The sequence below is a fragment of the Nanorana parkeri genome, unplaced genomic scaffold (genome assembly GCF_000935625.1).
Source record: "Nanorana parkeri isolate BGI_ZX_2015 unplaced genomic scaffold, ASM93562v1 scaffold67, whole genome shotgun sequence".
In the NCBI taxonomy this organism is placed as follows: domain Eukaryota; kingdom Metazoa; phylum Chordata; class Amphibia; order Anura; family Dicroglossidae; genus Nanorana; species Nanorana parkeri.
Genome location: NW_017306335.1, coordinates 2,347,703 through 2,371,917, shown reverse-complemented (window position 1 = coordinate 2,371,917; position 24,215 = coordinate 2,347,703). Strand labels below are relative to the sequence as shown.

Genomic DNA, 24,215 nt, shown 5'->3' with positions numbered 1-24,215 from the left:
GCTTCACCTTTTTTACTACATCGTCTTCCCGGCCCCTGGGTGACGATATAAACCAGCTTTTATGTATTCCATCACAAGCCATATAATCCTATTTTAGTTCAGCTCGCACACGTTGGCATTTTATACAGAGCTGATACATGGCAGCTGAAAGTCGCAAATCAGGCTTGCAGTGGAATATTTTGCTGTGACAGTGTACAGGCAGGAGACTGGGTGTTTTGGGTGTTTTAGGGGGGAGTGTCTTATGTTACAGATCTTTGTGATTTCATAACTAGGCTGTTTGGAGTTGCCATTTAGGGCTTGTTCACACCAAATGCAGACCAGATCTGCATGAGTTTCTGCACACGCAGTGTATTGTGTTTTGCCGCATTTTTTGATGCGTTTTTGATGCGTTCAGGGCCGTTTTTGCAAAAAAATTTTTTTATTATTTAAAGTTTAAAATAGGCTTTCAGTGCGTTCCAGTGCGTTTTTGATGCGTTTGCATGCATTCCAGAGCAGGTAAAATAGAGCTTGCTGCAGCTTTTTTACATGCTCTGGAACTGAACGCTGCGATGTGAACTAGAGCCCCAAATACCATTGGAATACATTGGACGCAGTTTTGATCCGGTTTGTAACTGCTCTGCTCCTGGAACGCGCTTGGTGTGAACTAGCCCTTAAAGTTAAAGTGTCATTCCAGCCCTGACGGTTCAGCTGTGGATAGTGGGAGATGGGGAAGGAGTTGATCCTCTGTAAGGGTTTTATTGCTGATTATCGCCCCATGGAGAAGTGTAGACTGTGCGCACACAGAGCGGGGAAGCACATTTGTCCGAGGAGAGCTCTTTAACACCATCCTGAGGTTTGCCCATTGAGCAACAGGTTCTCTTTAATGCAGGGATGGGGAACCTCCGGCCCTCCAGCTGTGGTGAAAACTACAAATCCCATGATGCATCTGTGTCTGGGAGTCATGCCTGTGGCTGTGGGAATCTTGCAATGCCTCATGGGATTTGTTTCCTGCCCCTGCTTTAATGGAAGCTCCCACAGCTGCACGTACTTAACAAGTTTCCAGACTCCAATAGTCCCCTATAGCAGGGGTAGGCAACCTCAGCACTTCAGCTGCTGTGGAACTACAAGTCCCATGAGGAATTGCAAGACTCTGACAGCCACGACTCCCAGAGACATACAGATGTAACGGGGTAATATCAATGTTCTAAAAACATGTTAACCACTTCAGGATTTGAAACGTAGAAGATGCATTCTAAAAAACTTACATACGTAACCCTTAGTCAACACTAATCAGCCCTATCTGTAAAAAAAATAACCAAAACAAGTGGACTTGCTGTATTTTTTTCTAGAAGACGTTTCACTGGTCATCTGACTAGCTTTCTCAATTGACAAAGCTAGTCGTATGACCAGCGAAATGTCTTCAAGAAAAAAATACAGCAACTCCAACTGCCTTGGTTTATTTTTTTTACAGATATACCATGACCTGGATAAATAAGAACCTTCACAGACTAATCAGCTGTAGTTATCTTCTTCTTACCTTCTCCCGCCAGCTTATTTTTCTGCTATTTCTATCTTTTTTTTGGGGCCACATAATATTTTTTTATTTGTTTATTTTTATTCTTTGCATGCCGCACAAAATGCCCTTTTTATCATTTTGAAAATAACTTTGCCATGCAGTATACCAGAGACCTAGTTTTAGTGTTATCTTACCAATGTATAGTTTTTACTTACAGTAAAGCTATTTATTTTTTCTTAAAGGAGAACTATGGGGTCAGGGCTTTTCCCCATAGTTCTCCTTAGGGTAACGGGAGGACACAAACTAGCGTCCTCCCGTCACCCTAAGCTCAGTATACTGCAAGCTACAGCTAGCGGTATACTGAGACACTGAAGCGGATCCCGGCAATTCTGTCTGGATCCGCCCAGCTGCGTGAGTGACGGCTGACTCTGCCTATCTAGAGACAGAGCCAGCTGTACCCGCCCTGTCCATCCCGCCCCGTCCATTCCGTAAGTCAGCGCTGGAGGATCGGAGGGGGGAATCCAGTCCCTCCCCTGTCATGGCAGAGAGCCGTGACAGGATCGAGAAGTGAGCGAACGCCGGTATGTGTTCGTTTACCTCCCGATCTACTGAGCCGACCTGTGACAGTCTCATTGTCACAGGTCGGCTAGAACTATGAGGTGAGTGAAAAGCACTCACCTCATAGTTCTCCTTTTTTAAAGCCCATAGTAAAAATTGCTCTGGTCCAAGAGGGCCCGTCCACACCCAAGAGTAGCGTTAATCAAATGATATCGTGTGTTACTGTGCAGTAGGTACATTGGATTGGGGGGAATTTATCAAAACTGGAGCAGACAGAATCTGGAGCAGTTGCCCCTGGCAACCAATCAGCTTCTCTCTACAGTTTGCTCAGGTAAGATTTGAAAATGAAAACAAGAATCTGATTGGTTGCAGTGCACAGCTGCTCCAGATTTTGTCTTCTCCAGTATTGATAAATTCCCCCCATTGTGTTGCCATTCATTTGAATGCTACCCAACACATCTCCCGGCCACTGTGAGCTGCGGTGCAGCACAGCGTGCGGAACTACAGTTCAATGCATGGTATTGCGGTAACGCGCGTTGTACCCTGTTGCAGAACATAGCGGCTGGGAGGTGTGTTGGGGTGCCATTCACATAAATGGCAACGCACCACACCTAGCACAGGGTAATGCACTCTGGGTGTGTTGCGTGATAGAGTGCGTTAATCACACAGGCCCTAAGGCAGCGGTGGGCAACTCTGGTATTCCAGCTGTTGTGGAACCACAAGTCCCATCAGTCATGGTATGACTGACAATTCCAGGCATGCCTCCCAGAGACGGGGATACAGAGGGATGTAGCTAAAGCACAGCTGGAGGGCCGGAGTTGCCCACCCATGCCGTAAGTGGTATAAAGGTACCGAAATGAAGTGGAGAAGAAAAGTCACCTGCTTTTTTTTTTTTCTTTTTGGCTTTTAGCAGCGTGCCGCCATGTTTGGTCTTGTTACAGATGACATCACTGTTATTTAGAGACCTTGAAGCTGATCCAGCATACAAATGGGCAGACAGTAGCCCTCGTTAAGTCTCCTGTATTTTTAACCTCTCGGCTCAGAGTCCCTTTCAGTCACCCTAAACCTCTGGCTGCCCTCCGGCGCTGCGCATGCCTCATAAGCAGATGTCGCCTCTCCCCGCGCTCTTTATTGAATTACCTCACTCGTCAGACCAGTTTGGCCAGTCCCTGCCTACTGTCATCCTTTTTAATGTAAAGTTTGTCCCGCAGCGCTGCCGGGTAATCTAATCACCGGCGCAGCCAGCGCGGAATGTTTGGATGAACTTTGGCTGGGGACCGTCCAATATGTCTAATGAAGCATTGAGCGTTAATGTGAAGTCTGCTGATTGTGAGCTGCGGTGCTTCGTCCCTCGGGGCGAGGAATGAAAATTTGGGCTGGTTACCAATGTCACAAATTAAAGTAGATCGAGACATTGGAGTTTTGTTCTGTTTTTTTAATGTAATAGTTCATATTTTTAATGATTACACATTTGCAACTTCACATTTTGACATACTTGCTGTGCCGTTGTTGCAAAAGCACAGAGGACCTGGCTGCATGCAGGCAGGGGTAGGCAAACTTTGGCCCTCCAGCTGTGGTGCAACTACATATCCCATAAGGCTAGGTTCACACCTAGGCAATTTATCGCGCAAAACACATTCGCATTGAAGTCCATGGAAGCTGTTTTTTGCAGTTTTTTGTAGAGACGAAATCGCCTGTCGTGCAAAAGTTGCAGGAGCTATTTTCGTCTGGTTGCCGCACGGTTTGGGTCCCATAGACATCCCTATGCATTGAAAACCGCGCAAACTGAAACAGCTCAGCAGCTCAATTGCCTAAGGCCTGGTTCACACCTAGGCGATTTCTCGCGCAAGACACAATTGTATTGAGGGCCAGTGCACACGGTCCTATGCGACACTCCACCGCGCGGCAATTGTGCACGATTCTGCGCGGATTGCCGAACGGTCAGGAGTCGTATAGCTGTGCACCTATCACGCTGTGGGTGCCAATATTTTCCAATGGCGTGCCAGGCGGATTCCCGCCATGATTCTGCCCGCGCTTCTGAACACAATCGCAGCTGCCGCGCATTGTGTATTGCAGAAAAAAGGTACAAGTGTCGCATAGGTGTGCACCTGCCCTGAGGTCTATGGAAGCTGTTCACGCCTTCGTGATTTGTGGCGCAGTAGAAATCGCCTGTCGTGCAAAAAGGTGCAGGAGCTATTTTCGGGCGATTGCCGCGCATTTTGGGTCCCATGGACTTTGACTGAAAAATCGCACGTTCTGTTCAATAGGTGATTTTTGAAGCGATAATTGCGCGATTACAGCATGACGCAGCTTATGACAGAAACAGAAACTTGGGTCATGGCTGTTTTTTGCTTCTGATTGGACACCTGTACATCTCTATGGAGAACAAAACGAGCGATCTTATGAACAAAATTGCTCAAAAACCGCCCCCCAAAAAAGCATTAAAACCGCACGACAAACGCTATTTCCTAGGTGTGAACCTGGCCTAAGTCATCGCAAGACTCGGACCGCCACAGTCATGACTCCCAGAGGCTGATGCATGATCGGATTTATAGTCTCACCACAGATGTAAGGCCGGAGTTTGTCTTTGACAGGATCTGTGAATGGGGAAACTGCAAGTCCCATCAGCCACCGCGGCAAAGGGACTGTGGGTCTCAATGGAATACGAGTGGGGTGACATCACACACTTGTAGTGTATTGACACTTCCTCCCTTCCATGGCACTGAATGTCTATACCTCAGTACGAACGGGAGGCAGAGTCTGCAGTAATCAGGGAATTGCACCCGCCATCCACTGATCATGGTTGCAATACTTTACTGACTCCTATACAATCAAATATTACATGCACATTTTTTTCTTTTCTAAACAATTGTGTATTTATGTTTTAAAAAGTTGGAATTTCCCTTAAAATTTTAGTTTTTGGGTTTAGATACTCTTTAAAGTGTATTCTCCTTTAACTGGGTCTTCCAGGTAATTAGAGGTTATTTAGAAGCTTCTGACTCAGAATTTTCTTTTGATGCTAAAAATATTGTAATAAAACCTTCCCCTGTTCTCCGTCTCTTTCATATGGAGTAAGTACGTCACCGCCCGTTCATCAACCCTTGGGTGTGTGCAAGCCGCTTTAATGTACGCAATCCTCCCGGCACACGTTCCGTCTTTTTGATTAAAAAAAACCCACCCTCTTGGTTCAAATTAAGGCAGCAACAGCTGGGGCATGGGCTCATTCTTGCCTCAGATATCAGCAGCTTTGTATCCGCTATGGGAAGATTCAGAGAGAATCTGTAGCTGGTTTCTTGCGCCTCAAATGTGGCAGCACAACCTCCTCGTTGGCTCCTCTCTCCTCTACAAAACCCAGCTTGATGCAGTCATCGTAATCCATACCAGAGAGTGAGACCCTTTTATGATGGCGCTTGCGGATGGGTGGAGCATAGAGAGCGCGCCTCTATGATCACTGGAATGTATAAGAATCTGATGGGTGGTTCAGATTATTGGCCTCTAACCAAAGGTGAATTTTGCCTGGACTGATTCTTTTAATGGGAATTTTCACCCAAAACTGAGTAAACTGGTAAATGCTGTAAATTTTACATATTTCTTGGGGCTCTATATTGGTGAGATTGCTGAATTTCCAGCTCTGTGCACCTGCCATGCCCTTTATGATCCTATTATCCATGTGCTGAGTTCCAAGGTCTGTACATCTTTGTGCCCATTATGAGGGGTTCACATCATTCATGTACGGAGCTCCCAGGTTCTGCACCCCTGCTGTGCTCACTATGAGGGGTTCTCATCATCCCTATGCTGAGTTCCTGGCTCTACACATCTGCTGTGCCCATTATGAGGTGTCCCCACCATCCCTGGGCTGAGTTCCTGGCTCTACACATCTGCTGTGCCTATTATGTGGTGTTCCAACCATCCATGTGCTGAGTTGCTTGGTCTGTAGTGTACACCTGATGTGCCCATTTTGAAAAGTTCCCCCCATCTCTGAGCTGAGTTCCTGGATCTGTACATCTACTGTGCCCATTATGAGGGGTTCCCACCATCCCTGGGCTGAGTTCCTGGCTCTACACATCTGCTGTGCCCATTATGAGGGGTTCCCACCATCCCTGGGCTGAGTTCCAGGCTCTACACATCTGCTGTGCCCATTATGAGGGGTTCCCACCATCCCTGGGCTGAGTTCCTGGCTCTACACATCTGCTGTGCCCATTATAAGGGTTCCCATCATCCCTGTGCTGAGGTTCTGGGTCTGTACACCCGCTGTGGAAAGTAATTTTCTGCACCCTTGTATTAGAAGCAATGTATTGTAACGGAATTCCACAGAGAGCTGCTTTCCATTGTGACAAGATTCATCACAAACCGTTATGACAGCCCTGACCAGGCAGAATGAGAGGGGAATTAACCTGCCACAGATGATTAGTGAGGATTCGTACTGCAGCTGTAAATGTCTCTGGAAGATGAATGTTCCCTTCCAACCTCGCGTGTAACTTCAGCAAGTTTATAGGAAACTTTTCAGGCATTCACTTTTATATTGTGATCTCAATTCACAGAGTGCTACAAATTCAACCTCGCTGTACCACCTCTCTTATATGCTGGGTGTCATTCTCGGTATCTGTTCTTATTCTGCATGTATGGACTCTGCATAGTACTATTTCTCTTGTCCTGTATGCTGGGTGTCATTCTCGGTACCTGTTCTTATTCTGCATGTATGGACTCTGCATAGTACCATTTCTCTTGTCCTGTATGCTGGGTGTCACTCTCAGTATCTGTTCATATTCTGCATGTATGGACTCTGCATAGTACCATTTCTCTTGTCCTGTATGCTGGGTGTCATTCTCGGTACCTGTTCTTATTCTGCATGTATGGACTCTGCATAGTACCCTTTCTCTTGTCCTGTATGCTGGGTGTCATTCTCGGTACCTGTTCTTATTCTGCATGTATGGACTCTGCATAGTACCATTTCTCTTGTCCTGTATGCTGGGTGTCATTCTCGGTATCTGTTCATATTCTGTATGTATGCACTCTGCACAATACACCTCCGCTTGTCCTGTATGCCGGGTGTCATTCTCAGTATCTGTTCATATTCTGTATGTATGGACTCTGCACAGTGACACTTCCTGTACCCTGTACATATTCTGTGACCCCCGAAGCCCTTCTCTCCTATGTGCCGTCTCTCTGAGTACAGTGGGATATGTTCTTCCAGCAGATGCGTCGTCCCCTCTCCTCGTGTCTTCTCCATCCAGAGTCGTCCTGGTTGCTCATATATGGCTCTATTTATCCTTCTGCTGAGTAGAATCCAAACTTGGCTTTACAAGATTGTAATATAAACCTCGTCATGTTCACAGCTCTTATCGGAGGGGTTTATGAGAGGGGCCGTCCTGTTCAATATCACCGCTCTGTAGTAGAAATGGGTTTCTCTGGAACAAAAGTGTTCTCATGGCACGTCTTTTATTATTCAGATTTTAGTTATTGCTGGAGGCTCCTGGCCTGTGTCACTAATGTATATACACACACATATTTGCTGCTTTTCTAGAAGTAGTCTGTGCTTGCCCCTTCCCGTACCTGTCACCTCCCTACAAAGTGTTTTATGGAGAAGCGAAGGGCTGACCGGCATTAAGGCTTGAAGCAGCAGAAAACTCAAAGTAACCTCAACCAATCTTAATGAATACAAACATTATTACATTGTTATTCATAATAAAGGTGAACGTTTGCAATTAATATATCCCGTTCACTTTAGTTTTTCGTTTTCTGTCTGGTCCCCAGCGATTAATCATTGCTATTTTGTTTTTGGATTTCAGGGCCTGGGAACGGCGGCTTTCAAGAATGATGACAGACGCGAGTGAGATGTTGGCCGCAGCCTTGGAGCAAATGGATGGGATTATAGCTGGTGAGTCTTATCATAATGAGGGACATAAGGCTGCATGAGACGTCTCCCTATGAGGGGACAATGGGGGCCCTTCTGTGTTTTTAATACGTTTTACAATATTTTGCTATGCTGTGCCTTAAACTGGCTACACGCTGTACAATCTGATTATACAAGTCACTTAATTGACAATTATGTACCTAAACATCTCATTCTGCTTATGTCCAAGCTCATATATGTTGATCAATCTGCAGCTCACCCTACACATCTAGGTATAAATTATTATGCATGCTTACACTGATCCAGCTTGGCCCAATGTAAGTAAGCATATGCCATAATTGATCGGCCCACATGGATCCTGTAATGCACCATAATAGCCAGAGCTACTGCAGTGCTGGCAGGGATCTTCCAGGTCCTGTATGGTGCACAGCAGCCAATTAGATGATGCCTAGTATTTTTATCAATGAATACAAGGCATTCTCTGATTGGACCAAAAAAGACGAATCGTGCAGCGAAATCAGAGTAAGCAATTCATGTACATCTGTACAAGACTGAAGATGAGGCCAGAGTTCAGCTTTAAAATTCCATTCTGAGCTGGCGATCCATAAAATTTCCATTTGTAATCACATGGCTGTCCGCCACTAACATGAGAGCAGCTGCCACCGATTCCTTCACTGCTGGGAAAATAGATAATTGGGTCTCATACTGGACTGCACAGAGTTTACACCCAATTAGATGCAGCCTGATATATAAACTTCATGGCACATGGGCGCCTGCACCCGTATATTTGTCTGTATTTGCCCCACCAGGGAACCACAGGTACTAGTCTGCGACAGCCTCCCATATAAATCATTACCTGTACGTAGCTGTAGGTGGTACGTGGGCGTGTGTTTACGGAAGTACCACATATACCCACCTAAACCCACATGCACCGATTGAGTTATATAGAAAGTTGTAATTGGCACCTGTGGCTGCCTGGTGGGGTAGATATGGCCGACACCTACATACAGGTGCAGACGCTTTTTCTCTTTAGTTTTAGAAATAGTAGGGGGTTGTTGGAACCCGTGACCGTTTTTTGTGAGGTCTGCGTCTTGTTTGGGAGATTTCACTTCCTGTTCTGGAGGCACAAGGGGAAGTGAGAGGAATTTCCCCAAAGTAGAGAAAAACCCCACTTAGATGTCACCTGGACAGGTGTCCCCATTTGAAGATTTCCCCTCTGTATCTGTAGTGGTGACAACTGTAAATTTTAGGATATGTAACAACTGTCCCACTGACCATGGATAGCAGGATAAGTAGAGATAGTTACTCTCTCTAGCGGGGTCACAGTGATAGAAAATCTGACAGTGGTTCGAACTGTTATAATTTAGATTTTAATCCCGGAATCCACCTTCTGTGTGGAAGTTCATTGATGGAGAAAAAAAACAAAAACATTTGTCTTGCACATGACGAACATCCAACTAATATTGTGTCTTCTCTGCAGGATCCAAGGCCCTGGAGTATTCCAATGGCATTTTTGATTGCCAATCACCAACCTCGCCCTTCATGGGGAGCTTACGAGTCCTCCATCTTATCGAGGATCTACGAGGAATGCTGGAAATGATGGATACAGATGAGAGGGATGGTCTGAGGTGTCAAGTGCCAGACTCCACCGCCGAGACCCTGGTGGAGTGGCTTCAGAGCCAGATGGTGGTAAGGGATTTCTTTGCTGAACATCAGAGGGAAACTTGACTTTTTAGCACTTTGTCCATTCAGGACAAAATGACAGGTTCTCTTTTACGAACTAACCCTCGCCCCTATTTCTGTTAATCCTTGCCTTTCCTTGAAGCCCGCCTCCAACTCCCAGACCCAAATTTATTTCAGCCAGGTCCCACTCATGTGGCTGCCATTTACATAGATCAAATTACAGGGAAGCCCAGCTCTGAATCCCGGCGCCCTTTTCGGTATATATATAGCTAGCGCAGGTAAAATAGGGCCCACTGCAGTTTTTTTACCTGCTCTGGAACGGAACGCTGCCATGTGAACTGGAGCTACAAATACCATTGGAATACATTGGACACAGTTTTGCTCCGGTCTGTAACTGTTCTGCTCTGCTCCTGGAACGCGCTTGGTGTGAACAATGCCTTGTAGTTGGTCAGTGAACCGTGCGGCTGGTGTGTGTTTAGGAGAGAAGCTTATTTCGATAATGTTTTTTTTTTTTTTACAGAGACAAAATAGGTTTTATTTTACAATCTGAGCCGCCCCACCATTGGAAACTTTCATGAAGTTTATGTTTAGACTGCGGCATTTCTCAAAGTTTATTATGGAAATACCTTCAGGATTATTTCTCACAAGATTAGACAGCCTTGGGGACGCATTATTTTAAACACACAGTATATGCATCTGTTTTGACAAGTAGCTAAAAAAAGATAATAAAACCGTCTAGACAACACCAGTCTTAAATTTCAAGCGGAGATCAAATCCTGAATTATTTTGCACTGTGCATGGATGGGACGTTCCTATGGGGGAGAGGAATGATAGGTTTTAAAGCAGAACATTTTTATTTTATTTTTATTAAGGGCTTGTTAGTGTCTAGGTTCAAAAATAAAAAAGTCATACTCGCCCGAACCTCAGAGCCTCATTTTAGGTAAATATTTCCCGTCACAGATATCTATCTTCATGGAATTCCGCTTTAATGGTACATTGTACCATTGTAATGGTAAATAAGTGAAATGGAAAGGAACAATGGAACAAACATAAAGATACCTTGCCGCACTCTTTACCGGGAAGCTCCAGATGAGATGAGGGGGGGGTGCTCGCAGTGACAGCGGATGGCGCCGCCAAATAGAACAAAGTAAATGGATGTCACCAGTACACCAGCGGTATTGCAGTCCAAATGTCATTGCTGAGCCTGATGAAGGGGACCCTGCGTGGCCCCGAAAGCGCTAGCTCTGGTGACATGACGTTCCAAAAAAACCAACGTTCTCGAGATCCGCTGTGCCCGGTGCAACTGGGACCGACACGGTGAGTCTGTCAGTGGAGATCAGTACACGATCTCCCTTTTGATCCCTCCCCTCTCCCCAAATGCAGGAAGTTACATCACTTCCGCATTCCTCTGTCACTCTCCGGTACAGAAGCCAGAGAGAAGCTGATAAAGCAGTTCTATGCTTCATTAGCTTCTCTGGGGGTCCTTAGGTGACATCAGGGGTCTTGGAAAATGACCTGTTATGTGAACTGGCAATCACATAGGGGGTTTCTTAGTCCCCTATGTGATGGCAATAAAGTTAAGTGTAAAAAACAATTAAAGCATAAAAAAAAGAAGCTAAAAAAAGTCACAAATAATTTTTTTTTTTAAATTACACAATATTTTTAGTTAACCCCCCCCCCCACATACACACGCAAACATGCGTCGCGTCACCAACGTCCGAAAACAACGGTTCGGCCTACATGTTACATGTCGCAGAGTGAGCAATAATTCTAGGGCCATCAATTACTGATAACACTAAACTGATGAGCGGTAAAAGCTTGTAAAGTGTCGCCTGTGGCCAATTTTGGCTGTAGTCGTTTTCTGCAATTTCATAGGGAAAGGGGGAAACAGGTGTTTTTGTTACAATATTTTTAGGGTACTCTTTTTGTTATATAGTAAAAAATAACCCCTCCCCCCCACCACCACCACCAAAAGAAAGCTCTATCTGTCCCCAAAAAATGGTATAGAATTAATTACAGTACAGCGTTGCATGACGTAATAAATATCAGTCAAAGTACCGCAGCTCTGAATACTGAAAAATGGCCTGGGCAGGAAGGCGGTGTAAACAGTGTGGTCAGCAAGTGGTTAAATAGGTGACCGGATAATATGGCGCCGCTGTTTTGCCCGGAGAGTGCCGAGTCCTGAGGCAGTGATTATGTTCTGGATGATGCGTACAGACAGGTTGTAACAAGCCGCGTGCTGCAATCTCAGGTTCCTGTATGACCTCCAGGAATATTCTGGTGTGATCTTGTTTACTATGAAGGGCTCTAGGATGCTCTCGCTCTTATCAGTAGACCTTTGTGTCAGTCGATCGCCGCGTTCTAATTATCACATCCAAGTGCTGACGCAGAACCTCGCCTTGTGAGCGCCAACGACGGCGATTTGAATCCCGTCTCCGCTGCCAAGTCTTTCTGCAACTAGTAATTTGTGTTTTTAGCAATCCCGGCTCAGAGCTGTGAAGCTGACTGAAGATTTCTTCTCTCTGAATAATTCCGTTTCCTGACATGTGAACTGAAACGTTTTCTTTTTCTTCCACTGACGATAAAGTTATTTCGAAGCTTAAAGGAGAACTATGAGGTGAGTGTTTTTCACTCACCTCATAGTTCTAGCCGACCTATGACAATGAGACTGTCACAGGTCGGCTCAGTAGATCGGGAGGTGAGCGAACACATACCGGCGTTCGCTCACCTCTCGATCCTGTTACGGCTCTCTGCCGTGACAGGGGAGGGGCTGGATTCCCCCCTCCCCGCTCCCCTCCGCCAGCGCTGACTGGCGGAACAGATGGGGGAGGGGGCGGGTACAGCTGGCTCTGCCTCTAGATAGGCAGAGCCAGCTGTCAGTCACGCAGCTGGGCGGATCCCGGCACTATTGTCGGGATCCGCTTCAGCTGCGGCGTCTCAGTATACCGCGAGCAGCAGCTAGTTTGTGTCCTCCCGTTACCCTAAGGAGAACTATGGGGAAAAGCCTTAACCCTATAGTTCTCCTTTAAAGTGAACCCGGCTTTATCCACGCAGATCAAAGTGACAGGTTCTCTTTGCAGTGAGTGCAAACCCCAATACAAAGAATGTTGTATTTTGTCGCTCGCCAGTGAAGTCTTCAGATGTCGTGGAGAGTCAACAGCACACGTCTGTAAAAACCTGGCAGTGAACCCGTCTCCGAATGTAGCAACAAACTAGGAAAAGGTGGAACTGCAGCCAGTCAGCCAAAACGATCAATTGAAATAGATCGATGAATTGTACGGATGTGGCGGCTGCTTTTGTTTTTTTTATTTCCAAGCTTTTGTTCCGTCTGGTGAACTTGCCGGTAACACTTCCTGTGCTAGAGTGACAACACTCACTCACTGTACTGCATGTAAACTACAGATACCTCCCCTTACATCCATTACAAAGGAAGAAAGGGTTGTGTAGATCACAGAAGATAGCTGGCAAAGCTGATCACATTGTATGGAGGAGCAATGATGTCACTATAGGGTGCTATCCTGATTTAAACTACAAACCTCTCCTCACATCTATTGCATGAGGAAGAGGGGTTGAGTAGTTCACACAAGATAGCTCACAAAGCAGATAACATTATATGGAGGAGCAATGTTGTAACCATCTGATCTTCTGATTTTAAACCGCAAACCTCTACTCTCATCCCATCCATTATATAGGTGGTAGGGGTTGTGTAGTTCACAAAAGACAGCTGGAAAAGTTGATAACATTGTATGGAGGATTAGTGTTGTCACCATAGGCTGCTCTCCTGATTTAACCTACAAATCTTTCCTCCTCTCCTCACATCCATTACATAGGGAAGAGGGGTTGTGTAGTTCACAAAAGACAGCTGGAAAAGTTGATAACATTATATAGAGAAGCAGTTTTGTCACCATAGGCTGCTCTCCAGAGTTAAACTACAAACCTCCCCCCTTCTCCTTTAGATCCTTTTTATATTCTAAGGGGTAGTGCAGTTAGCTGGGAAAGCTGAGAAGATCGATTTGAGGTTTCAGTTCAGTGCACAGGAAGTAACTAGGACACTGAATTTCTGGCAGGATCAACTGGTATATTCTGTACTTGCAGAAAATGTACTCGGCCTAAAAAAGAAAACTATTGCAGTCGGAACATCTAAGGGCTGATCACCTGCAATATGAAATTTTTGTTCATGGGTTTAGATCTCTTCAGTGCTCCCGTCCTCCCCAGCCGCTCATACTTTCGCTGTACTGCTGCTAAGTTCAGCTGCTGGAAGTGAAGAGAGGAAGTCGGTGTAAAGCTGGGAAATTTGAGCTTATGTTGGAAAACTGTCGGCTGAGCAGTGACCGCAGCCAATCAGATAGCCGATAGGGGAAAGTCCTCCATCAACACTGCGTAGCCTGGATGGGGAATCAACTGATTTCTCTCGTTTAGCCCGCAGGAAGTGAGCATTGTTTACATCGCTGTAAGGTCACATGACCTTGTCACATGGCAGGCATAGGGGGTGGTGCTGTTCCAGAAGCCACTGTCATTCAAAGCATTGGGAGGCAGATCCGGGGGGCGTGGCCTGTGATGCTGGGCTTCCTGAGTGTGTCAGCACATGGAGCATTGACACATTGGATGCAGTCTCAGCTGGGAGTGCGCACGTAGGGGTGGCTACGCCGGAGCTCCAGGGGTCCCAGAAGGGCAGCAATAGCCACCCCAAAATTAGAAATGTAGGACAGCCAAAGGGGACAGCAAGGAACTAGTAGGTAAGGAATGCTGCTAGGTTTATTTTTATCTAATGAGGGTTTAAAGTTGACTTCTGGGCATGAAAACGTTCATACAAATATATTCTTCACTAGACACAAAGGCTATAAATCCGCTTTGTGTGCACTGCATGTCTTTACAAACCCAGATATAAACTTGTAAAAGAAGCAGTGACATCATCACTGTGCTGTGCACAGCCTGTACAGAGAGCAGAACTGTGGGAGGGGCACATCAGGCTCCACCCACTACAGGCTGCCTGCAGAAAACTACAGGAGGGGGTGGATACAAGACTGGTCACCCTGTACAAGGAGAGAGAGCAGCAGTGAGCGGTCTTTATTACAGGAAGCTCCACGTATCACACTGTGTTTCAGGAAGAATACACATGACTCTTGGATTTAGACAATATCCCGGAGTGCAGCTTTAATAACCGTGTAAGATGAGTGGTTTTGCGGGTACCTTAGCACACATGGTAAACTTTTTATCCACAACAACAAAAGAAGTTGAAAGCACTTCTGAAGTTTTTATGTCACTTTCAAGAAAGTGCCTCAGCTGAGTGTTTTATGATATTTTTCTGTGTTTGATGAGGGCGAGTCGCACAGCGCGGCCTGATGGATGGTGTCAGTGGAAGAGGGAGATCAGTGGTTGTCACCTCGTCTGTAGAGAGCTCCGACCCGAGTGCTGCTGTGTACCTGGATCTCCCAGAGGGCTTTCATGATTCTCATCCTGGGTGCCTTGTGTGTGTGACATTGTGGGATCAGTAAATGGACCAGCAGCCAGCGTTCCTGATTCTGCAATGATGTGACAAGATCTGGACTTCTACATTGAATGATTTCCACTCACTTCCTGTTCATCAGCATCCTGCCATGTGCCAAAGTTCCTAAAAAAGAGTGAGAGATTGATCAACTTTCCTGTCTCTTCATCCAGAATGTCGTCCTAAAACGCCGGATAAGAGGAGGTAATGTCATATTATAAACTCTGACTACCAGAGCAGGTACCACTCCGGCGTCTGCAACTTCTGTGACTTTGGAAGTGGAGTCCTCTGGTTTTATTGCAACGTTTGCTGCAGGTTTCAGTCAGTTTTCTTTTACAGGCTAATGATGCCGAGAAATTCTGTGTTTGGTTGTAGTCAGTGTGTTTCTGGTTTGGGATGGAGTGGGGAAAAGTTAGAACCTCTCTCAGGTTTGTTTATTTTTTTATGTGAGCTGACTGATGCTCAAGTCTCTCTCTCCTCTGTCTTCTCTCTCTCCCCCCTTCTCTCTCTCTCTCTCTCCCCCCTTCTCTCTCTCGTCTCCCTCTCTCCCCTCTCTCTTTTTTGTCTTTCTCTCTCTGCTGCAGGGTGAATAGGCTGAGTACTGACAGAACACTATATGTTTTGTTTGTTTCATGCTATGGACTTGCTGTATAACGCTCTCCTGTACTGATGCTGGGCTTGTTTGCTGCCTTTCTGAATAAAAGTGTAGGACAAACTTGCTTGGACTGTTCCTGGGTGTTCTTGTCTTGGTTTATCTCCGCCAGTACCAGTTAAGTGACTGCTTAAAGTTCACCTTTTTGGACAATTATTCATGTTACACCCATATTCGTGGCGTAACATAAAACATTGTCGCATCGCAACCCCCTCACCTCTACTTACCTGAATCGCGGTGTTTTTGTCCCCACAGACAGCTGGCAAAGCCAAGTCATTCCTTCATGGATCCTTTGACATCAGCCATTGTGACTTCACCACACTAGTAGTCCATTCATTGTTTCTCCCGTCCTCTCCTAAGTACAGACATGGACAGGAGGAACAGTCTGCAGGAGCCAGAGCATTGCACCAGCAGTCTACTGATCAGTTACAATGCTTTGCTGGCTCCAATGCAATTAAAATTAAAAACATTTTTTTTTTTTCTTTTTATGTAGAATTTACCTTCAAACCGACATCACAACTTTGTTAGAATTTGGAAGGACAGTTTTCTGTGGGTACAAAGCCAGAAATGTACAGCTTGGACCATACATTTATGCGCCTTTTTCTACATGGACGTGTAATAAACAAATAGTTTTCAGCGTTGCTCTGTCCATGCCCGATGCAGACGTTTCCACTTGTTCTCGCAGAGTTTGTTGCAGCTGTTCGCACGGTGTTGGACATTTGCCTTGTGACTTCACCTTAATCATGCATAATATTCATAATATATTGATATGTTTATTTATCTTGCAGCGTATTTATAAATGTTTTATGCTGGTAGCGGCAGATGTCTTTTGTCATATACACTGGAAAGGTTGAAGATGGAATAGGCTGAGCTTAGCGTGATCAGAGGCTATTATAATTAGGATTTATATAGCGCCAACATTTTGCGCAGCGCTTTACAATACAAATCAAGACAAGATGGTAAGGAGGGCCCTGCCCCTGAGGGCTTGCAATCTAAAAGGGAGGGGCCAGTGATACATGAGGAGGGGGCTGTGTGGGGATGAATCGTTTGAGAATGTGACAGTTCAGTGATTAGGTTGAGTCGGGATAGGCTTCCCTGAAGAGATCAGTCTTCAGGGATCGCCTAAAGGAGTAGGAGACAGCCGGGCAGGTTGGGCAGGGAGTTCCAAAGGTTGGAGAAACTATAGAGAAGTCCTGGAGATAATCATGACTGATCTAGAGTCGCCTCCAAGATGGCCGATCTGTGCTGGTATCATTGTGCGTCTTTGAACCAGTACAGTAGGGCTGCAACAACTAATCGACATAATCGATTATAATCGATTATTGAAAACGTTGTCAACTTTTTCAATAATCGATTAATCGGCTTCTGATCAGTTGGCCCTGTTCACGGCTCCACACACGCTGCGCGCCGCACCTCCTCCACACCTCACGCTCGCCACTGCCAGACCCGCCCGCCAGCATCCACGCTCTTCACACCGCACCTCCTCCCCTCCTCACACTCACCGCCCGCCCGCGGGGAGATGTAATAAGGAGGAGCAGGTGTGGACGGATGACAGCCGCTGATAGGTCCGATCTCAGAAGCAAGTTGCTGGAAGACTGCTCAGGTAAGCCTGCACTTTCCCGCACATGGTGCTCTATAATATTGCTGGGATTTGTATTCCTCTATAGCTGATGGTACATTGTGCTCTGTATTATATAGAGCAATGTACCATCAGCTATAGAGGAATACAAATCCCAGCAATACATTATACACTATATGTATAATGTATTGCTGGGATTTGTTGTACTCCTATATAGCTGGTGATATTCTGCACTGAGCTGTATAGAGGACTACAAATCCCAGCAATAATACATTATACAGTGCAATGCGGAATACCACGAGCTATAGAGGAGTACAACAAATCCCAGCAATAGTAAATTATACAGTGGTGCAATGCCGAATACCACTAGCTATAGAGGACTACAAAACCCAGCAACAGTACATTATACAGCGCAATGCAGAATACCGCCAGCTATAATGTACTATTGCTGGGATGTGTAGTCCTCTATAGTCGGTGCCATTCTGCATTCATTGCTGTATAATTTTACACTTTCCTTTTCACTATATTGCACACCACTATTTTTTTTTTTTCTTTTCTTTTCTACTTCTACCGCTCCAAGCTTGCTCCTGTGATGAAGTGCAATCTCAATACAAACTAGTAGTCCATCACTGGAGCCATTTTAAAAAATGTATTTTATTGTTTATCCGATTAACCGATTAATCGAACTTAATAATCGGCTAACTAATCGATTTTGAAAATAATCGTTAGCTGCAGCTCTACAGTACAGCCATGATCAGCCTTCCATGTAAATGACAGATTTTTTTTCTTCTTTTCCTTCCTCTACAAGGAGCAAAATGTTAGATCACAAAAACATGTCAGCCGCGTGTTTTGGAGAGAGCGGGATTTAATAATAAATGCTCCCGTTCTGGCGGAGATTTTTGGCTGCAGTTTCTTGTCTGCAGTTTTTTTACTTTTTCCCTAAAACTAGTATTTTTGTGCTTCATGTCGCTGACACTTTGTCTCAGGCAGCTGTAGGTCTTGTGATTTGCAGTTTGTAGTGGTGTTGTGTGCTGCGGGGGCCTTTTGGAAATGTCTGATGTTTGCGCTTTGGAATTCTATACCCTTTTATCCTTTTTCAGGTTGCAGATCCTTCTTACCATCTGAGATTTTAAAAATGTTAAAGCGATCTCCCATTGCATCATCCTCAACCTCCTTCCCTTCCATTGCATCATCCTCAACCTCCTTCCCTTCCATTGCATCGTCATCACCCTCCTTCCCTTCCATTGCATCGTCATCACCCTCCTTTCCCTCCCATTGCATCGTCATCACCCTGCTTCCCTCCCATTGCATCGTCATCACCCTCCTTCCCTTCCATTGCATCGTCATCACCCTCCTTTCCCTCCCATTGCATCGTCATCACCCTCCTTTCCCTCCCATTGCATCGTCATCACCCTCCTTTCCCTCCCATTGCATCGTCATCACCCTCCTTCCCTCCCATTGCATTGTGGATGGTGGGTGTGAATAATCAGGCCGGCTGTGCAGAATTTTTTTTTTTTTAAAGGGTTTCCAAACCCAAAAACACAAATGTCGTATATTGGAGTGTACCGGTCCTTAGATGTGGTGGTTGCATAATTTTCTTTTTCCAATACAGAAGTACAGACAATTACCTGTTAATCCTGCCAGAAATCCGGTGTCCTTGTCACTTCCTGTGAGCTGAGCTGATCAATCAATGTGATCAGCTTTCCCATCTCTCTTCTGTGGACTATAGAAGGTACCCCTTATGTTCTAGGAATCAGGAGAGGGGTCGCAGTTTTAGTCTTAAAGAAGAACTCTGGGCATTTTAAAAGCTAACCCTTGCAGTAGGGCTACCCCTGCACTGCAAGGGTTAAGTGCTCATTTTGGTCTAGGGGCTGGAATACAGAAGAAATAGTCACCTGATCCTCAGTCCAAACCTCCCTTTTAAAATCCGCACAGAAATCGTGCCAATCCGCAACCGCCCTGGTGTGAATGGGGCCTAACGCAGCCACCACGTCTGTACCATTCACATATCTGTGTTTGAACCATCTATTTACTTGTTGCCTTTTAGCAGTTTGCCTTTTTATACATTGTTGCTGCATTCTTGACACGGTTTCGCAGTAGGGTTTTTTATAGACGTGCGTTGTTGACTCTCCACCAGCACACACAAAACATCTGAAGTTATTGGCTTTGTGTCCCGGCTACACCCCACAGCGCTGCCAGCAAGTTGAAAGTTATTCTGTGCTTTCAGATCATTGTCCATGAGAAGTGTGTGTCGTCTTCTGTGGGATTTGCGTCCATCACCCAGATGCTGTTGCTTTTGTTTACATGGTGAGGCAGATCCCAGATCGGGATTGGCTAAAATCAAAAATTGCATTTGGAGCCTTTCCGGCTCCTTTTAGTGGAAGATGTGCTCCCAAGCTGTTCTAAGCTTCATCCACATGGGCTCTAGGCTTGTGTACACCGGCCCCGTCGGGCAGCGTTGGTGAACAAAAAAAAGGTTATGTTGGGTTTTACGCAGTGTAACGCACCATAAAACGCTGCCGTTCAAAAATGAAATAGAAATAGGAAAAGCAAGCACTGCATGGCAGCACGCGTGTGCAACACACACCAGCATATGTGCATGCATTATGCCAAACAAGATAGACCGGAAGATGTCGGCACTGGCATGGGCGAGTTTACTTCCGCTATAACACTTTTAAGGGCTAGTGTGAATGAGCCATTAGAGCAGGGGTGGGCAACTCTGGTCCCCCAGCTGTGCTTTAAGTACAAATCCCAATATGCCAAAGGGGAGTCATGCCTGTAAAGCCTCATTCACACAGCGTAGAGTGGGGCCGTGCAGATGTGTACGGCGATATCGGGCCGTTCCCGGGAAGGACAGGTGCTGCGCGTGATTGTACACAGCAGCCTGTTCTTCCCTATGGGAGGATGCAGCCGTACGCCGCTCTTCACTCACCTGAGCTGCACATCCGTGCGGGTGTCAGTGCTCGGACGTAGACGGGATCCATCCTGTCTGAGTACGGACCACCGCACCCGCACGGATGTGCTTCTTTGGTGCGCGTATGACAGCGTACGGCCGCATCCTCCCATAGGGAAGAACAGGCTGCTGCGTACAATCACACACACAGCACCTGTCCTTCCCGGGAACGGCCCGATACGGCCGTACACGCCTCACAGATCTGTACGACCCCACTCTATGCTATGTGAATGAGGCCTAACTGTCAGTCTTGCAATGCCTCATGGGACTTGTAGTTCCACAACAGCAGCTTCCCCCATCCCTGCCTTTAGAGGGAGATGCCTGGCATACGGTTGGTATGTATTCCTGATGCTTGCTGGGCACCCTTCAACTCTGGGTTGGAAACAGTTAAAGTGTATCTATAGACAATTGTTTTGTTTTTTTTTGGTTTTGAATTTTTGGCACAGTAGGGAAAACTTTTTTGTTTTTGTTATTTGCGAAAATTTCCTGTTCCTGTTCCAATATTTTGGGTTTCCCTTTTGGATTGATCAGCAAGTTAAATAGACAATGTTAATCTCCCCAGCAAGGACACATTAAGCAATACAAACCTGACAGGTTCTAACTCTTAACCACTCTAAGCACTTTGACCCGAGAGGACTCAGACAGTGTGCGGACGCCCGGACCCTCACCGATGTGCAAGTTCGGATGTGGGTATGAAGGCGTACAGCCTCATCCTCCCATAGGGAAGAACAGGCGCAATCACACGCAGCACTTGTCCCTCCCGGGATCGGCCCGTCTAAATGAGGCCTCAAAGAAAGGTTTTAAATATTTCATCTGACATTTTATATTTCCTTACTTAAAAGAAATGTACTAAAATGTTAATAAAAAAAACAGAAAACATCCAGACAATCCCGGTACATTGTGGTAAGGCCGGTATGACTCCCTATGTGCTGGTTGACACTGTTATCTGTGACGCTAGCGTTTACATTTCACAGATGTTGGGCACATAACCGGCCGCTGGTTAAACATTTACACCCATCTGGTCAGGATTCACCCAGCAGTGAATGATTTGCTGCTAATTGACCACCTGCCTATGGGAGGGAATTGGCATTTACATTAAAAAAAAGGCAGATTAACCACTTAGGGTCCAACTAATGTATACTGTAAATGGATCGATCGAGTGATCATTTTTTTTCCCTTTTGTATTAAAACTTACCTCCAGACACAAAAACCTTCATTTCATTATAGCATTATTCATAGTTCCTAATAGCAACAAAGGATATAAATGCACTGTGTACACCAAATGCCTTTGCGACCTTGTAAACTGTATTGTGTGCCATCATGAATCGTAATAACATGAATCATGATGCTCTTTGTGACATAAGTTATGGTGTGTAAACGAGCCCTTAGTCTCAGCATAAAATTAGTTCTGCGCATAAAATGCACGTTTTTATGCACTTTTTTTCCCTATGCATGGTTTGTGCGCGTATTGCACATTTTCAGCGCGTTAGATATGAATAGGCAAAGACGCACGTTTTCTTGAGCAGATCAAGATGCAGTGCTCTGAATGAGAACGCACACAGAAATGTGCAAACCGCTTGTGTCGCGCATTTTCATGCACCATTGAAGTCTATGCAGCCAAACATGCTGTAATCTGCCCGAAAGAAGCTCATGTACCTTTTCCAGCATTCGGCGTTTTATAGCTTGCAACAAAACTCTCAGATGTCAACAGGGGCCATAGAAATGAATGGTATTTGTTGTGTTGAGAGTTTTGTCGCACTTCGCTTTGAGCATCAGAACACAGAGGTGTGAACAGGGACTTACTCGATGACCTTTTCCTGTTCAATATTTTTATTGGATAATACAAAATACAGAATTGTGGAATTGTTAAGACAACAGACCAGACACAAAGGTCTTGAATGATGGTTCCAGTAAGCTGTAATAGAAGTGTCAGACTGAACTTGTGCAAAGATCTGATCGATACGTTGTCAGTTCTGTCCGAGCTGTGTTCACTGACGGGTTGTTCGTGGACACAACTCAAAATTAACAGTAGGTAGAAACCGACAATAGAAGAAGTAGTAAGAGGGAGAAGGGAAGGGAGAGTACCTGAGAGTACCCTGAGAGTACCACACGGACACCTTTACACTACGAGGAACCCCAACAACTCATCAGAAATAGGCTTAGGGGATCCCACGGCTCCCAGAGGGCATGGTCAAAACCAGGCAGTAGGCATTTATCTATCCATGGCGGCCATATTTTAGTATATTTAGGGACCCTGTCCAATATTGTCGCCTCAAATTGTTAATGGATCATAGCCTTAGCAATTCTATTTTTGGCTTCTAGCAGATGGAGTACTGGTAACCGCCAAGCCTTTGCTATAGTTTGCTGAGAAGCTGTAAGACTGGATGACATTTTGTTTGCTCTTTGTACCGTAAACAGTTGCCACTTCTTTTTTTTCATCCTTTTTGCCATCTCAGTGCTACTGATCTTCTCCACCCTCTTTCAGCTGCTTCCTGTGTACATGCATTCTCTCCAGAGTTGGCTGCACGCCATTGCTCTGGACCAGCTTCCTGAAGGTGACAACAGTGGATGGCATGCCTGAGGAATGTGTGACAGGGTGACAACGCAGTAGTAAAATTGGGAGACATTTGTCACCCTATAACAGGAAGTGCCTGAACAAGGATCTTTTATGAAAGGATCACCAGGGCTTATTTTAATGAACACTGGAGATTTAAATATACTGAACACAACTTTTCGAATGAGATTAATGTTAATATGCTTATATGAGTTTTTAGTAAATCTAGCATGAGGGGTTTCTAATTGTTTTTTGTTACAATCAATATCTGATATATCTTTGTCTTACAGGTTAATGGACATATCTCAGGTACTGCTGACATCTACCAGGAGCGTCTGGGCCGCCTGGAGAATGACAAGGAGTCACTAGTGCTGCAGGTACCGAGATTTGCGATAGCTCACTATGTCTTTTTGTGTCCCTGTTTACAGTCCATATAAAGATGGCAGCTGGGAGGCCATCTTGTCCTCCCTTTCAAGAGCTGAACTTACACACAAGTTTGAGCTCCTTTTGTGTTTTAGTTTATTTTTTCCAGTCTTGAAATGTTGGTTCTTGGGGCATTGGGTGAAGCCTCCTTTGTCTGCTGTGGCTGGATCACCCAAGACACAACCCCCTTCCCCATGGAATTCACTATGGACAGTTGACAATCAGCCATGGTGGTGAGATTTTCAGACAGGCCCGAGGATACCACACTGGACACCCCTGCTATCCTAGGCGGCGCAGACTGTTGTGGGCTACCCAATCCTACATTGACCTGTTTAGCAGGTCAGTTGCACCATAGATGAAGCTATTTTGCGTCTTGGAAATCTTAGTAGCTGAATGGCAGTTTAGTCCCCAGGAATAAGCTTGTTCCCTACTACTTATTGTGAAGGCATTTGAAACTGGAATTGAGTTTTGTCATTGACATTTCCCATCTCCACATCACACAGGTGAGCGTGCTGACTGACCAGGTAGAAGCCCAGGGTGAAAAGATACGAGACCTGGAGTTCTGCCTAGAGGAACACAGAGAAAAGCTTAATGCTACAGAGGAGATGCTGCAGCAGGTGAGAAGGCGCCCCCTTATGGGGAGGGAAGTTATATACTGTTTGGAGGAAGTCTGTGCACAAGAGACCTGTGCGTGCCTGTTCCTGCTGACCCAAATACATATCCATATCTTGTACCTACAACCTGTCCTAAACCTAGTTTTGCTTTTGAATGGTGCGAGATACTGTTGACCAGTACAAGAGTCAGTCATGTTAGATGCATATTAAATGTCATGTTGAATAGTGATCGCGGGTTTCAAACTGCTAGAGACTATTGTCAAGGTATTGTCACCTGCTATATCCTTCTGGCACCTTGCAGGAGTCTGCTGCAAGTTAGCAGCTTAAAGGAGGATGCTAGGGACTTCTGCCAGCTTACAGGAAAA

General features: G+C 45.5%; 1 protein-coding gene across 1 annotated transcript in view; it reads left to right on the top strand.

Annotated features, from left to right (window-relative positions):
• PPFIBP1 (PPFIA binding protein 1) overlaps positions 1–24,215 on the top strand; it is an 81,178-nt gene that overhangs the window by 10,593 nt on the left and 46,370 nt on the right. The window contains exons 2-5 of the mRNA XM_018576437.1: positions 7,843–7,931; positions 9,388–9,593; positions 23,104–23,190; positions 23,740–23,853. Coding sequence (XP_018431939.1) covers positions 7,868–7,931; positions 9,388–9,593; positions 23,104–23,190; positions 23,740–23,853 — 471 coding nt within the window. The 5' untranslated portion in view covers positions 7,843–7,867. The remainder of the gene's footprint in view (positions 1–7,842; positions 7,932–9,387; positions 9,594–23,103; positions 23,191–23,739; positions 23,854–24,215) is intronic.